This window comes from Scyliorhinus torazame, chromosome 28, assembly GCF_047496885.1.
Source record: "Scyliorhinus torazame isolate Kashiwa2021f chromosome 28, sScyTor2.1, whole genome shotgun sequence".
NCBI classification, from domain to species: Eukaryota; Metazoa; Chordata; class Chondrichthyes; order Carcharhiniformes; family Scyliorhinidae; genus Scyliorhinus; species Scyliorhinus torazame.
This window is the reverse complement of record NC_092734.1, coordinates 23,828,101-23,843,569: the sequence shown is the minus strand read 5'-3', so window position 1 is coordinate 23,843,569 and position 15,469 is coordinate 23,828,101. Positions and strand designations below refer to the sequence as shown.

The 15,469-nt window shown below is 45.1% G+C and overlaps 1 protein-coding gene across 1 annotated transcript in view; it reads left to right on the top strand.

Moving 5' to 3' along the window:
• Window positions 1-782: 782 nt before the first annotated feature.
• LOC140403436 (uncharacterized) overlaps window positions 783-15,469 on the top strand; it is a 97,096-nt gene continuing 82,409 nt past the window's right edge. The window contains exons 1-3 of the mRNA XM_072491348.1: window positions 783-1,903; window positions 1,991-2,115; window positions 5,780-7,424. Coding sequence (XP_072347449.1) covers window positions 863-1,903; window positions 1,991-2,115; window positions 5,780-7,424 — 2,811 coding nt within the window. The 5' untranslated portion in view covers window positions 783-862. The remainder of the gene's footprint in view (window positions 1,904-1,990; window positions 2,116-5,779; window positions 7,425-15,469) is intronic.

Below are 15,469 nucleotides of genomic sequence, written 5' to 3'. Positions count from 1 at the left end.
ACCAGAATGGGGGCATTATCGCCTCATGGACTGCACCGGCTCAATAAGGCATGGAAAAATAATGCAGGGTTTGCAACATCACCCCTGTCCTGTAAAACATTGCTTTTGAAAATCGCTCCATAATTGCTATGAGTTCAACCCACTGCAGAATTTAGGCATTGGGAATTTCACTGACAACTCTTGGTGTCCCATCCCTAGCAGACAGATGGTTCTCTAAAATACTGGATTTAAAATTAGATCACCAACTTTTCAAGTTTCCATCTATGATGATTATGAGGTATGGAACATTGATATTACAGAGGAAGCTGTTTACTGGAATCAATAGTGGAAAACATAGAAGTTACTTCCCTGCATCAAGTGAACACTGCAGTTGATGTGTTCCAGAGGGGCAAAGGGGTCAAATATGTGGTCCTGACTATATATTAAAAACAGGAATTGTGCTAAATATCCCGTGCTGCAGTTAATGAATAGATCTGGAATGGTGAAGTCCCCGAACTATTATTGACACTGGAAAAACTAATCATGTTCCCTGACCAATCTCCTAAAGCAGAATCTCTGAATGGAATAGCCAACCCCTCCACTACAGAATAATATTTAACTGGAAATCCTTTTGAGAATGGAGAATGCTCCCCCGTTATCTGAAGCCCTGTTTGGCTGGAGTTATTTTTGGTTAACATTGCCACTTTAAATGCAGAGCTCAGAGAAGAACTCAAGAGAAAAATGTGTGCGTCATTCATCGCCCAGCTCCCCTTCAGAATAGCAAGGAGGAAACCTGGGATGTTGCGGTGTTCCTGTGCTCTATATAAGGAGCTGGGAGGGCACTGACTCTGCATTATTGCAGATAGACCGGGCCAGCAGCAAGATGAGCTACTGCTGGGATTCTCTGAGCACTTCTCCCTATCGGAAGGTGCCCACAGATTTCTCCAAGAATCTGTCTCGGAATCTGGGGTACATAACCCCGGGGTTCAGAGCCCAGAACTGGGCCAGGGGAACTGGCAGTAGTTTCAGCTCGTCTGTGAAGCGGAGCAATGTGTCCAGTGCCCGGGGCTACCGGTCCTCCGAGAGTGGGGAACTCAATCACTCTTCCCTCTTCAATGAGGACTGCAAGGTGGTGGGTATGAATGAGAAAGAGCTGATGCAGGGTCTCAATGACCGCTTTGCTGGCTTCATCGACAAGGTCCGCCAGCTGGAGCAACAGAACAAGGGGCTGGAGGGAGAGATCGGGGAACTGAGGCAAAAGCAAACTTCTTCCACACGCCTCTCCTCCATCTACGGTCCGGAGATCAGGGAGCTCCGGGAGCTGGTCCAGGAAGCGGAGAGCCAGAAGACCCAGGTCCTCCTGGACAGGGAACACCTGGGGGAAGATCTCCAACAACTCAAGGGCAAGTTTGGGGAAGAAACTCGGCTTCGGGACGAGCTGGAGAGCAACATCAGAATGTGCAAGAAAGAGACGGACGAGGCTCACCTGGTGAAGTTGGAACTGGAGAAGAAAGCTCAGTCCCTGGCCGAGGAGATTGGCTTCCTGAAGAGCAACCACGAGGAGGAGTTGGCCGATCTGTACTGCCAGATCCAGGCATCGCAGGTTAGTGTGGAGATGAAAGATTACCTGAAGCCTGACCTGACAGGGGCCCTGAGAGAGATCCGAGCTCAGATGGAAGGGCACACCGATGTGAGCATGCAGCAAGCTGAGGAGTGGTTCCGCTCCAGAATGGCCAAGCTGAGTGAAGCAGCAGAGGTCAACAACGAGGCCATCCAGAGCACTCGCCAGGAAATCACTGAGTATCGCAAACAGCTCCAATCGAAGAGCATCGAGCTGGAGACAGCGAGAGGGACCAAGGAATCTCTGGAGAAACAGCTAAACGACATTGAAGAGAGACATGACGCTGAATTAGTCCATTATCAGGTGAGAATTTGTTCTGCTTTGCTTGACTCGCTAGCCACTGCCTTTTGTGATCTTTCTTTGAACACAAAAACACCTTGTGTTTTACAGGATACCATTCAACAACTAGAAAACGAGCTGAAAACCACAAAGTGGGAAATGAGTCACCACCTGAGGGAATATCAAGACCTACTGAATGTCAAAATGGCTCTCGATGTGGAGATTGCCTCCTACAGGTAAGGCTCATTATAACCTGCACTCAGCAACATTGGCTGTCACTCACTCACCATGGGAAGAATTAACCGCAGGGAACACACACATTACCCTGCAGAACACAAAAACTCTGAAAGGAAACTGCATGGGTTAAATAATTTGCGACATGACTTGTTCCTGAATATGATTTTCAAACCACAAGCAGCTCACGAGAGGTATTAGCACCCCTCAATTTGTTACAGCGGGGTTAATGAATTAAATCAACAAATGAATGTTTTCAGGGCTGTGTTCTACCTCCGGATGGCATAACCCACAAACAAACCCCGGAATAACTCAATCGCAGACCGGCCATATGACATTCCTCGCAGTTTGAGATCACCCAGAAACCAAGCCCACTAAAATGATGTTGTCCAAAGAAATTACAGCTGCAGTAATCGTGAGGAATAGGCTAGAGGACAAACTGTACATTTATTCCAATCAAAGTGTTCCCCTCTGCAATCTGTTTAAAAATAAAGTGAAGGTGAGATTATTTTTTTATTAACCAAGAGAATCAAATAGCACCGAATCAGAAAATGGTTCACTTCACCCCCACAACCTGGTGAATTGAGCATCCTATCCATTTCACCCAGTAACTCCGGATCACTGTTCAGATAATTACTCTTGCAAAGGGGCGATTTGCAAAGTCGCAGTTGACGGGCAATCTGTGCTGAAAGGGTTAACATCATCGGAGATTTGAGCATTTGGGTTTTCAGGAATCCAAGCAATTCCAGTATTGTGAATAATGTGGTTTGTTTGTTTCTCCCCTCTCTCCCAGTGAGAGGTGAGGTGAATTCGGGAGCAGTCTTCAGTACAGCTGCAGGATGGTGGGGTTGCTGCAGTTTGCTGCTGGGGTGGGGGGGGGGGGGGGAGGCTGCGAAAAAAACAGCAGCAAAGTTGGTGTGCGAAAGCGACACCTCTCACTGGCCAAATGCGGCAAGTTGTTCTGCAGGAAGGGAGGGAGAGAGACTGCCTCACCAGTCCCCACACAGCCACAATGGGGACCTAACAGTGCAACACACAAACACATTTACATTAAAATTCCATTCCTTACATTCCAGGGGTGTAATTTCCACGGGAAGGAATCCCTGACATATTTTGGGCACAAACGTTTTGACGCATTTTAGAACTGTTGGCCCAAAGACAATTAATTCTCTTTTCAAAAAGCACGCGAATTCACAAAGATTTCTATCATCGTCTTGCAACGAATTAAACACCGGATTCAATTTTCTTCAATGTTGGAGCCACTTGCCTCCACTCTTGAGGTTTTAGAAAAACGAGCCATTTTCCTCCACATTTCTGGATCTAGCAGAGTTTTGAGTCCACTCCCAGTGGGATCTGACTGATTCATGAGGGAGTCGCCCAACTCGGCTGCACCACATCACCTCGGGACAGACTGGGCAGGATTTCTTTGCTGAATGTATATGCTCCGTTCAGCATCAATATGGACAACATTCTGAGCAAGGTCCATGAAGTTTCACCCTTACATTATATGGAGCACATTTAAGATAAAGTGCTTCAGCCTCACTCCAACAAAGCTTCGTGGAATAAATAAGTGAGTTAACAGCGTGTCATTAAAAATATCTTAAACTGGAGGTGACTAACTGGAGAACACACAGGAGGGCACGCCTGGTTTTGTCTGTGATACTCTGTATAAGATACGCCTTTATTATTCAATGATCCCAAGAACGAATTTAACAAAATATATGATACCCCAATATTTGTCTGATCCTTTACATATGATACACTTCTATTTATCTCTGATAGCCCTATATGTATCTATGATACCCTATATATGATACCCTTCTGTTTACCTATGATACCCCTAAATATAATACCCCTATATTAACCTATGATACCCCTATATGTAGGAAACCCCCACATTAGCCTATGAAAGCCCATATACCAGCCTCCCGTACCAGCCTCCCCGAACAGGCGCTGGAATGTGGCGACTAGGGGCTTTTCACAGTACCTTCATTTGAAGCCTACTTGTGACGATAAGTGATTTTCATTTCATTTCATATATAATACCCCGATGTTAGCCTGATATCTTGATATATAATACCCCTATATTAACCTATGATACTCCGACATATAATACCCCAATATTAGCTTATGATATCCCTATATATGATGCCCCTATATTAGCCTATGATACTCCTACATATAATACCCCTTTATTAACCTATGATACCCTATATTTCATATCCCTATATTAGCCCATGATACGCCATATATATAATACCCCTATATTAGCCGATGATACCCCTATATATAATACCCCTACATTACCCTATGATACGCCATATATATAATACCCCATCATTAGCCTATGATACCCCATATATATAATACCCCTATATTACCCTATGATACACCATATATATAATGCCCTATATTAGCCGATGATACCCCTATATATAATACCCCTATATTACCCTATGATACCCCATATATATAATACCCTTATATTAGCCGATGATACCCCTACATATAATACCCCTATATTACCCTATGATACCTCATATATAAAATACCCCTCTATTAGCCTATGATACCCCATTATATAATACCGCTATATTAGCCTATGATACCCCTATATTTCAACCCTATATTAGCCTGATACCCCAATATATAATACCCCTATATTACCCTATGATACCCCATATATATAATGCCCTATATTAGCCTATGATACCCTTATATATAATACCCCTATATTACCCTATGATACTCCCATATATAATACCCCTATATTAGCCTATGATATTCCCACATATAATACCCCTATGATACCCCTATGTATGATACCACTAAATTTGTCTATGATATCTTATATGATAACATAGTTTACATTGTGTCGAACCATCTCCTTCAGCCCCTGTATCATAAATAGAGTAACATAGACAACCAAAAGGGTATCATATACAGGGATATCATAGAAAAATATAGGGATTTCATAGACAAATAGTGGGGTAGCCTATATAGAGTAACATAGAAAAATAATAATAATCTTTATTGTCACAAGTAGGCTTACATTAACACTGCAATGATGTTACTGTGAAAAGCCCCTAGTTGCCACACTCCGGCACCTGTTTGGATACACAGAGGGGGAATTCAGAATATCCAATTCACCTAACAAGCACGTCTTTCGGGACATGTGGGAGGAAAGTGGAGCATCCGGAGGAAACCCACGCAGACACGGGGAGAACTTGCAGACTCCGCACAGACAGTGACCTAAGCCAGGAATTGAACCAGGGACCCTGACGCTGTGAAGCCATAGTGCTAACCACTATGCTACCGTACTGCCCCCCATACTACCCTGCTGCCCTGGTAGAGGTATCATAGATAAATAGTGGGGTTTCATATATAGAGTAACATAGACAAATATAGGGGTATCATATATAGAGTACATCCATGTGTAACAGGGTCCAGGGTAGGAGGTCTTTTGGTCAATTTCATGGTGCTCAGTGTGACGAACGTACAAAGAGGGTGAATTAAAAACCAGGTGAACATGAAGCAAAAGGAAAATAATTCTTAATTCTAAACTGTACACAGCAACTCTAACATCATTGAACATTATTAAAGTTGTAGATGCACAGGTTTGATCCATCTCATAAGCACATAATTATGTTCTTTTTTTTTAATAAGGAAACTTCTTGAAGGAGAAGAGACAAGATTTGGCACAATTTCAGGTGGCTTCCCTCCTCCTTCGTATGCCTACAGACAAGCACAACCCATGACTCATTCCATTTATGTCACAGCAAAGACCAAGGGTACCCCCACGAAGGCTGCCCCTCAGTACAAATTTGTAGAAGAAATTATAAGTGAAACCACAAAGGAAGTTGATATGGCAGAGCTGGACGATACCACTCGAGGAGCTACCTCCGATGATGGGTCTGGTGAAAGATTTGATGAGGATGACCAAACCAAGCAGGAAGGGGATGAAGATAAGGACGAGGCAACAACAGCTGAAGCTTCAGATGAAGAGGAGGCTGAGAGAACGAGTGAAGGAAAAGAAGAGAGCACAGAGGAAGAAGCTGTAGAGAGCAAAGAAGTTGAAGATGAGGAAACAGCGGCAACAGAAGAAACTGAAGAGAAAGAAAATGCTGAAAGGAAAGTAGAGAGTGAAGCAGAAGAGACAAAGGAAACAAAGAGTGAAGAAGAATCTACAAAAATAAAAGAAACTGAAGATCTAGATGTTGCTGAAAGAAAAGAAGATGAAGAAGAAGAGTCTAAAGAAGCAGACAAAGTGGCAACAGAGACAATTGAACCTGAAGAACAAGAAGATACTGAAACTAAAGTCAAGACTGAGCAGCAAAAAGCTACAGAAAGAAAAGACACTAAAGAGGAAAAAACTGTCGAAGGAAAACAGGGCAAAGAAGAAAGGGCAGAGAGTAAAGAGTCTGAAGAACGGGAAATAGTGGAAACGAAAGCTGAAGATGAAAGTGAGAAGCAAAGTGAAGAAGATCAGACTGAGCCAGGTGATGCTGCAGACAAAACAAATGCCAAGGAACAGGATGAAGATCGTGTGACTCAACAGAAAGAGGATTCAAAAGGAACAGGTTCAAACCAAAAAGATGAGCCCGAATCCACAGCTGAAGAGATTGCAGAAGAAAGTAAAGATAGGAAGCAACTGGATAAACCAGAACAAGAGTCACATAAAGTGAAAGAAAAGACAAAAGCAGATGAAAAGGAAGCTGCTCCTCAAGAATCAGGAAAAGAAAGTGAAAAACAGACAATCAAAGTTGAGAAAGTTCAAGCAAGTGAAGTCTCAAAGGCATCAGAAACATCTGGGCAAACGGAAAAATCTAAAGATGGAAAAGTCGAAGATAAAAAATCTGATATCCCGAAGAAGGAGGGGGAAGAAGCAAACAAGGACAAGGAAGTAGCAACACTGGAAGGAACAAAAACAGGCAAAGGCGATGACAAAGAGGAGGATAGCAAGGAAAGTGAAGAGAAAACAGTGAAATCCTCAGAAGCAGAGAAAGGGTCAGAAAAAGTGCCGAGCAACAACCTTGAAAGCAAGAGCACACAGTCTGTGGAGAAAACACCAGAGGTCGTCATAAATGGCTTGGATAAAGAAGAAAAAGAAGTTGAAACTGACAAGAAAACTACCAGAACCACAATGGAGGACACTCAGAAAATAACCGAGGAGAGCATCCAGAGTAAGGAAGAGATTGTGAAAATCTCAATTACCAGCACTGTGAAAAAAGAAGTGATTGAAGAAACGAAAAAGGAAGAGAAATCTGTGTCCGCTTCAACAGATACTAAAAATGAGGCCAGAGAAAGTAGATGAATAAGCGAAAGCATAATAGATCAGACAGTAAGAAATGCATGTTACACAGTAAAGGTCAGGCACTTCAGCAACTTCAGACCATAGAAATGAAATAGGATTTATGGGATTTTCTCAGGGGAATGATTTCAATTTTAATTTATTGCATGAATAATTGCACAATTAAACATTGCCATTGCTATGGGGTGCTTACAGATCACTTTGACTTTGAGAAATAGTTTTGATGTCAATACAACAGAAAAAGCCTTAATTTTCCTGTTGATTTTAATATATTTAAATACATGCGCATTGCGTGTTGGAATTCAGACATTTTTGAGTCCTCAATTATACTAATAGTTGCTACAAGTATAACCAATGAATAAGTAGCAATCGACTTGCCATTCACAAATAAATGCACTTTGTCAAAGAAATTGGATCTGTTTCAATGTGATTTATTTTTGGCATTAGACGGTGAGGCTCTCCCACCCAGCTTGAGTGGGCGGGTTTACAACAGAAGACTGCCGGCAGTCCCGTCCATTAGATAGATTTCACTTTAATTTAGCACAGCAAGGCAGAATAATCACGAATTGAGATTTACATTGTGTCCTCAGTACTTCCCCAGTGAGTAAGGCACAACCAATTAATTACTAGTCATTGTTCGCATTTAGGCAAATGAAGTGGCTAATTTTTACACAGCAAGATCGCAATGCTCAATGTGGATGTTTCCTCCTCCAAGACCCCAGAACTCTATAGATTCTTAATAATTGTGCATCAAATGATAGCTGAATTCATTCCTGGTTTCGAAATAGTTGGTTTTAAGTCAAGGACCATGAATCACCTGTAATCAGCCTCACAAAGAGGCCCAAAAGATGACAAGGCGTGGAATGGTAGTGAGGCTGTCAAGCCTGATTTTCTTCACAGTCCGTCTATTATCTATCCATCAGAGGTTTATTCGTTTATTGAATGTCTTGAGGAGAAACATAGAGAAATAAAAAGTGTCCCTTTAAACCTCAATGCGTTTAATTAATGGGATTGGCTCCCATGGTCACTGACAGCTAATCCAAATACTGAAATGAACCATAGAATTAGAATCACAGAATTCCTACAGTGCAGAAGGAGGCCATTCAGCCCATAGGGTCTGCACTGATCCTCTGAAACAGCCCCCTACCCAGGTCCACGCCCCCACCCTATCCCCGTAACCCCAACTGACCTGCACATCTTTGGACTGTGGGAGGAAACTGGAGCACCCGGAGGAAACCCACGCTGACACGGGGAGGACATGCAAACTCCACATAACAGTCACCCAAAGTCGGAATTGTACCCAGGTAACTGGCGCTGTGAGTCAGCAGTGCTAACCACTGTGCCACTGTGCCGTGGGTGCCAGGGCAATGAAGAATAATTTGGCCATTTAAAAATTTATTTTGTTGACACCCTATATTTCCACATCAGATGGTAGGAGCTGCTCCTTGAAGCAATTGTTATGGGGAAAGTGAATTCGATCTCATCATAAAGGCTTCGCTCCTACGGTCAACGGGTAGCTGTATTGTTAAGAGTTCAGTTCTAATGTCACTTTTGAGGAACTGTGGTCTAATGGTCAGTTGGTGACAGAAAATTGGTGGAGTAACTCCAGTGTGTTGTTCTGACTTGATATTGGAGTAGAACAGTCGGGGAATCCTGAGCAATTGTGTTTCGTACCACTCTGACTGGACAATGGGGGGAAGTCAATGTTCCTCTGGCTAATCCCATTTTCTATCAAATTGGATTTGATTTGTTTATTGTCACGTGTACCGAGGTACAGTGAAAAGTATTTTTCTGCGAGCAACTCAACAGATCATTAAGTACATGAGAAGAAAAGGGAATAAAAGAAAATACATAAAAGAAAATACATAATAGGGCAACACAATGTATACAATGTAACTACATAAGCACCGGCATTGGATGAATCATACAGGGGTGTAGTGTTAATGAGGTCAGTCCATAAGAGGGTCGTTTAGGAGTCTGGTAACAGCGGGGAAGAAGCTGTTTTTGAGTCTGTTCGTGCGTGTTCTCAGACTTCGGTATCTCCTGCCCGATGGAATAAGTTGGAAGAGTGAGTCAGCCGGGTGGGAGGGATCTTTGATTATGCTGCCCCTTTCCCCAGGCAGCGGGAGGTGTAGATGGAGTCAATGGATGGGAGGCAGGTTTGTGTGATGGTCTGGGCTGTGTTCACGACTCTCTGAAGTGTCTTGCGGTTCTGGGCCGAGCAGTTGCCATACCAGGCTGTGATGCAGCCCGATAAGATGCTTTCTATGGTGCATCTGTAAAAGTTGGTAAGAATTAATGTGGACATGCCGAATTTCCTTAGTTTCCTGAGGAAGTAAAGGCATTGTTGTGCTTTCTTGGTGGTAGCGTCGACGTGGGTGGACCAGGATAGATTTTTGGAGATGTGCACCTCTAGGAATTTGAAACTGCTAACCATCTCCACCTCGGCCCCGTTGATGCTGAGAGGGGTGCGTTCAATACTTTGCTTCCTGAAGTCAATGACCAGCTCTTTAGTTTTGCTGGCATTGAGGGAGAGATTGTTGTCGCTGCACCACTCCACTAGGTTCTCTATCTCCCTCCTGCATTCTGACTCATCGTTATTCGAGATCCGGCCCACGATGGTCGGATCGTCAGCAAACTTGTAGATGCGACAACTCAGAAGTGCGAAGCAGAGAAAGTTGGATTGAAGACTAAAGTCCCTTCTGTCACAACCCCCCCACCCCAGGCTAGTGGGCCGTCAATTCCAGCCCCACTTGACCCAGAGTCGCAACGTAATTGGCTGAGCCCAATAAACTGCAGTCACCAGCTTTGTAAATTTGACACAAATAACCTTTAATTATTTAACAGTAATATAACTAAACTGATAAAAATATAACTGACAGCCTAATACTCACCCACCTCCCCACGTTTGCCCACCTCCACTAGTTTGCTGGCGATACGACCATAATGGGCCGGATCTCGAATAACGATGAGTCCGAATACAGGCGGGAGATAGAGAACCTAGTGGAGTGGTGTAGCGACAATAATCTCTCCCTCAATGCCAGCAAAACTAAAGAGCTGGTCATTGACTTCAGGAAGCAAAGTACTGTACACACCCCTGTCAGCATCAACAGGGCCGAGGTGGAGATGGTTAGCAGTTTCAAATTCCTAGGGGTGCACATCTCCAAAAATCTGTCCTGGTCCACCCACGTCGACGCTACCACCAAGAAAGCACAACAGCGCCTATACTTCCTCAGGAAACTAAGGAAATTTGGCATGTCCACATTAACCCTAACCAACTGTTACAGATGCACTATAGAAAGCATCCTATCTGGCTGCATCACAGCCTGGTATGGCAACTGCTCGACCCATGACCGCAAGAAACTTCAGAGAGTCGTGAACACCGCCCAGTCCATCACATGAACCTGCCTCCCATCCATTGACTCCATCTACACCTCCCGCTGCCTGGGGAAAGCGGGCAGCATAATCAAAGACCCCTCCCACCCGGCTTACTCACTCTTCCAACTTCTTCCATCGGGCAGGAGATACAGAAGTCTGAGAACACGCACGAACAGACTCAAAAACAGTTTCTTCCCCACTGTCACCAGACTCCTAAACGACCCTCTTATGGACTGACCTCATTAACACTACACCCCTGTATGCTTCACCCGATGCCGGTGCTTATGTAGTTACATTGTGTACCTTGTGTTGCCCTATTATGTATTTTCTTTTATTCCCTTGTACTTAATGATCTGTTGAGCTGCTCGCAGAAAAATACTTTTCACTGTACCTCGGTACACGTGACAATAAATAAAATCCAATCCAATCCAATCCCCATCCCACTTTCTAACATGCCCTCTCTATACACACGCACACACAGACAAGGTGGAGGAAAGGGGTGTTGGAGAGGGAAGAATAAATGATGATAAAGTAAAAAGGATAAGATGGGCGGGATTCTCCAACCTCCCAGTACATGTCTCTCCCCGGTGGGAGGCGGTGCGCCATTCGTTGGCAGCGGGATTCTCTGCTCCCCCCACTGTCAAAGGAAATTCCCATGAAAGCCTCCCCTCGCCATCGAGAATCCCGTGGGCGGAGGTGTGGTGCAGACGTGACCAGAGAATCCCGCCACCAGCGAACGGCCGGAGAATTCCGGCCCAGATTTCCGATGTACTGTGATGGTTTTCACTTAAAGTCTTTCAGGAGTTCAAGCTTTCGCTTCAATGCTTCTTCCTTCTAAGCAGAGGCAGATTACACTATTGGCGGCCCTGCGATCTCCTTCTTTGCGGGGGCACTACCGTCACATCCCGTCCCCTGGTGACATGGACGGCCCGCCCCCAATTACGTTGAGCACCACCCACAATGACATCGAGCCCCACCCACAATGATGTCGAGCCCCACCCACAATGATGTTCAGCCCCACCCACAATGACGTCCATGCCTTCCTGACCATCGGCCCACACAATGGAAGGCAGAGAAACCCAGAGCCTTGCCTGGCCTTCTTTGCACCTCCTCAAACCTGCTCTGCTCTGGTTACCGTATAAATTTACCCGTCGGCAGTAGTTGATAAAGACAGCTCACCACCACCTTACCAAGGGCAATTAGAGATGGGCAATAAATGCTGGCTTAGCCAGTGATGCCCATATTCTGTGGAAGAATAGATTTGTTTTAAAAGTGTAAACTTTGCTGCCCATATCCTAACTCACACCAGGCCCTGTCCATCCATCATCACGTGTCACTAACCTCACTGGCTCCCAGTTCCACATTGATTTTAAAATTCTCACCCTGGACTTCAAATCCCTCCATGTATACCCTCCTCCCTGTCTCTGTCACTCCCTCCAGTCCTACAAACCTCTGAACTATCTGCACCCCTCTTACTCTCTGACATCTTGCATGTCCCCAATTTCCTTTGCCTCACCCGTGGAGGTCACCATTTCAGTAGTCAATGCGCTAAATTCTGGAATTTCCACCCCGGAACCCCTTCACCTTTCCGCCATTGAACCATTCCTTCAAACCTCAATATTTAACAAGCCACCTGTCCTAACACCTCATTATGTGACTCAGTGTCAAATTTTATTCTATTTTATTGTCCGTTCATGGGACGTGGACGCCGCAGGCTGTGCCAGCATTTATTGCCCATCCCTAATTGCCCTTGAGGGGGCAGTTAAGAAATGAAATGAAAATGGCTTATTGTCACAAGTAGGCTTCAAATGAAGTTACTGTGAAAAGCCCCTAGTCGCCACATTCCGGCGCCTGGTACGGGAATTGAACCGTGCTGCTGGCCTTGTTCTGCTTTACAAGCCAGCTGTTTAGCCCACTGTGCTAAACCAAGTCAACCACATTGCTGTGGGTCTGGAGCCACATGTAGGCCAGACCAGGTAAGGACGGCAGAATTCCTTCCCTAAAGGACATTAGTGAACCAGATGGGCTTTTACGACAATCGACAATGGTTTCATGGTCATCACTTGACTTTTAATTCCAGATTTTTATTGAATTCAAATTTCACCTCTGCAGAGGCAGGATTCGAACACGGGTCCCCAGAGCATTACCTGGATTTCTGGTTTCTAGTCCAGTGACAATACCACTACGCCACCCCCTCCCCATTAGGAAGTGCCCAGGGACATTCACTGTGTTATAGGCGTTATATAAATGTAAGTTGTTGTTGGCGATCTAACGATCTGAGGGGAAACAGCTGGAAAATGGAGCAGCTGTGCGAAGCTGGATTGGGTATTGTGATGAGCTGGTGCTCCCAGCTCCTAATGTTCGGCATTCCAGTCACAGGCAGCAGGCGTGGAATAAACAGAGCAGGTTCACCGAAACCAGCCACGAGGAAGGCGCAATCAAACACGGGCCTCCCTAACACTCAGCCTTTACCGCCTTTGTCAAACGTTAGGGGGTGGCGGCTCATTGTACAACACTGGCTGTACCTCACCTGGCCATCAGGAGGCACCAGACCCACTCCTCGCTATAGCAGCACAGCTTAAGTGAGCGACACTATCCGATCATCATCCATCACAGACAGTAAAACCTGGATATCAGAGGCAACAGCGTTCATAGAATCATGGACAAGTTACAGCACAGAAGGAGGCCATTCGGCCCATCTTGTCCAGGCCACACCACGTTGGTGTGCTTTTAAATGGTTGGACTTTGCCTTTATTTCCGAAATCATTTTTACTGAGGTTTTGTTTTCCCACTTTCCGTTACGTCTCCCCTGCACCGTGACTCAGCAATTTAAGGTTCTGAAACCCAATTTCACCCCACAGCGCCACCTACTGGCAAGACTCACAAACATCACTCTCGGCATTTATTCTAATCATTGAATGTGCACAACAGTTTCAATACTAAATACTGCTTTCTTCAAAATTCCCACGAATGCAGTTATCTAACATCTGTACCAAAGTGGTCCAAGTCACAAAGTGCTGCCCAACCACATCTGATCGATAGGTTTAGTACTGACACAAACTAATAGATGCGAATTCCAGAAGGGAAGGCAGACAGGAAGGATCAGAATGCAGCTAAACTGTAGCACATAAGCATCTGAGATAACCTCAGTGTCTGCATCAGTATTTGTCTTTCTCTGATTCCAAATACGTGCCAAATTTGAGGCTATGGCCCCAATTTTAATCCTCTCGTCCCGTGGGAAGAGGGTGGCTCTGCTGTTCAAATGGTAAGCATGGGTTTACCCTCCCAGATACCCTCTGCCCTTTATTTTAACTCTGGGGTTCCCGCAAGAACAGCTGTGGGAAAATGGCGAGTGCCTCAGGGATACATTTGGGTAAATTAGTTTTGTCGGCCTGCTGATGACTGCACCCTGCAGTCTACCTTGATGTGCGATGCCAGTCCCCGCCTCTCCAAGGCAGAGTGCACACCGGACTTCCACAACTGCAAAGGCCATGGCAAACGATCCGTGTGGTAAGAACCCGGCTGTAGCGTCACTGATGCTCTGGGAAACCGTCCTGGGAGGCTGAGGGATATCTTACCTGTCGCTGAAGGGTAAATGTCCTGCTCCCTGTATTTATGTGGGAAATGCACCTTCAGAAATGTGTGCTAATCTTATGGAGTGCTAATTTAATGAGATTAGTTAAATTTGGAGTAATAAAACTTGAGATTGAGCCTCAATTAAACTTTTCCTTTTGATACGGAGCATAATGTGGAGTTTCACTGAGGATTCAGGAACATAGGGACAGGAGTAGACCATTGGCCCTTTGAGGCTGTTCTGTCATTTAACTGTAGGCTGGCCCCCCTCAATTATATCTTCTCGCACTAACCCCCATATCCCTTCTTGTTATTGGCCTCCACAGCCCTCTGGGGTAGAGAACTCCAAAGACGCACCACCCTGAACTCAGTCCAAAATGGCCGCCCCTTATTCTGAGACTGTGGGCGGGATTTACCACTGTTCACACCCTGTGTTTCCTGGGTGCAGAGCCAGCCAGTGGAAACATCCTTCCAGCAACCCCACTGTTGAGCTCATTTTTCTAAACTCTGGACAAGCCAGGGATCAGTCTGGTCAACATTCGCTGCACCCTCTCGATGGCCAGCGTATGCTGCCATAGGTAAGGAGGCCAAAACTGCTCACAGTACTCCAGGTGTGGTCTCACCAAGACTCTATATAACAACATTGCCTTATTTATATTTATTAGAGCATAAATGGCATAAATTAGAGCATAAATGGCAGCATGGTAGCACAGTGGTTAGCACTGTTGCTTCACAGCTCCAGGGTCCCTGGTTCGATTCCCAGCTTGGGTCACTGTCTGTGCGGAGTCTGCACGTTCTCCCCGTGTCTGCGTGGGTTTCCTCCGGGTGCTCCGGTTTCCTCCCACAGTCCAAAGATGTGCAGGTTAGGTGGATTGGCCACGCTAAATTGCCCCTTAGTGTCAAAAAAAAAGGTTAGGTGGCGTTGCTGGGTTACGGGGATAGGGTGAGTTGTGGGCTTGGGTGGGGTGCTCTTTCCAAACCCCGGTGCAGACTCGATGGGCCGAATGGCCTCCTTCTGCGCTGTAAATTCTATGAAACAAGACTTAAAATAATAACATTTTGAACTTTCTCCTATTTGATTTTAATACTAATTA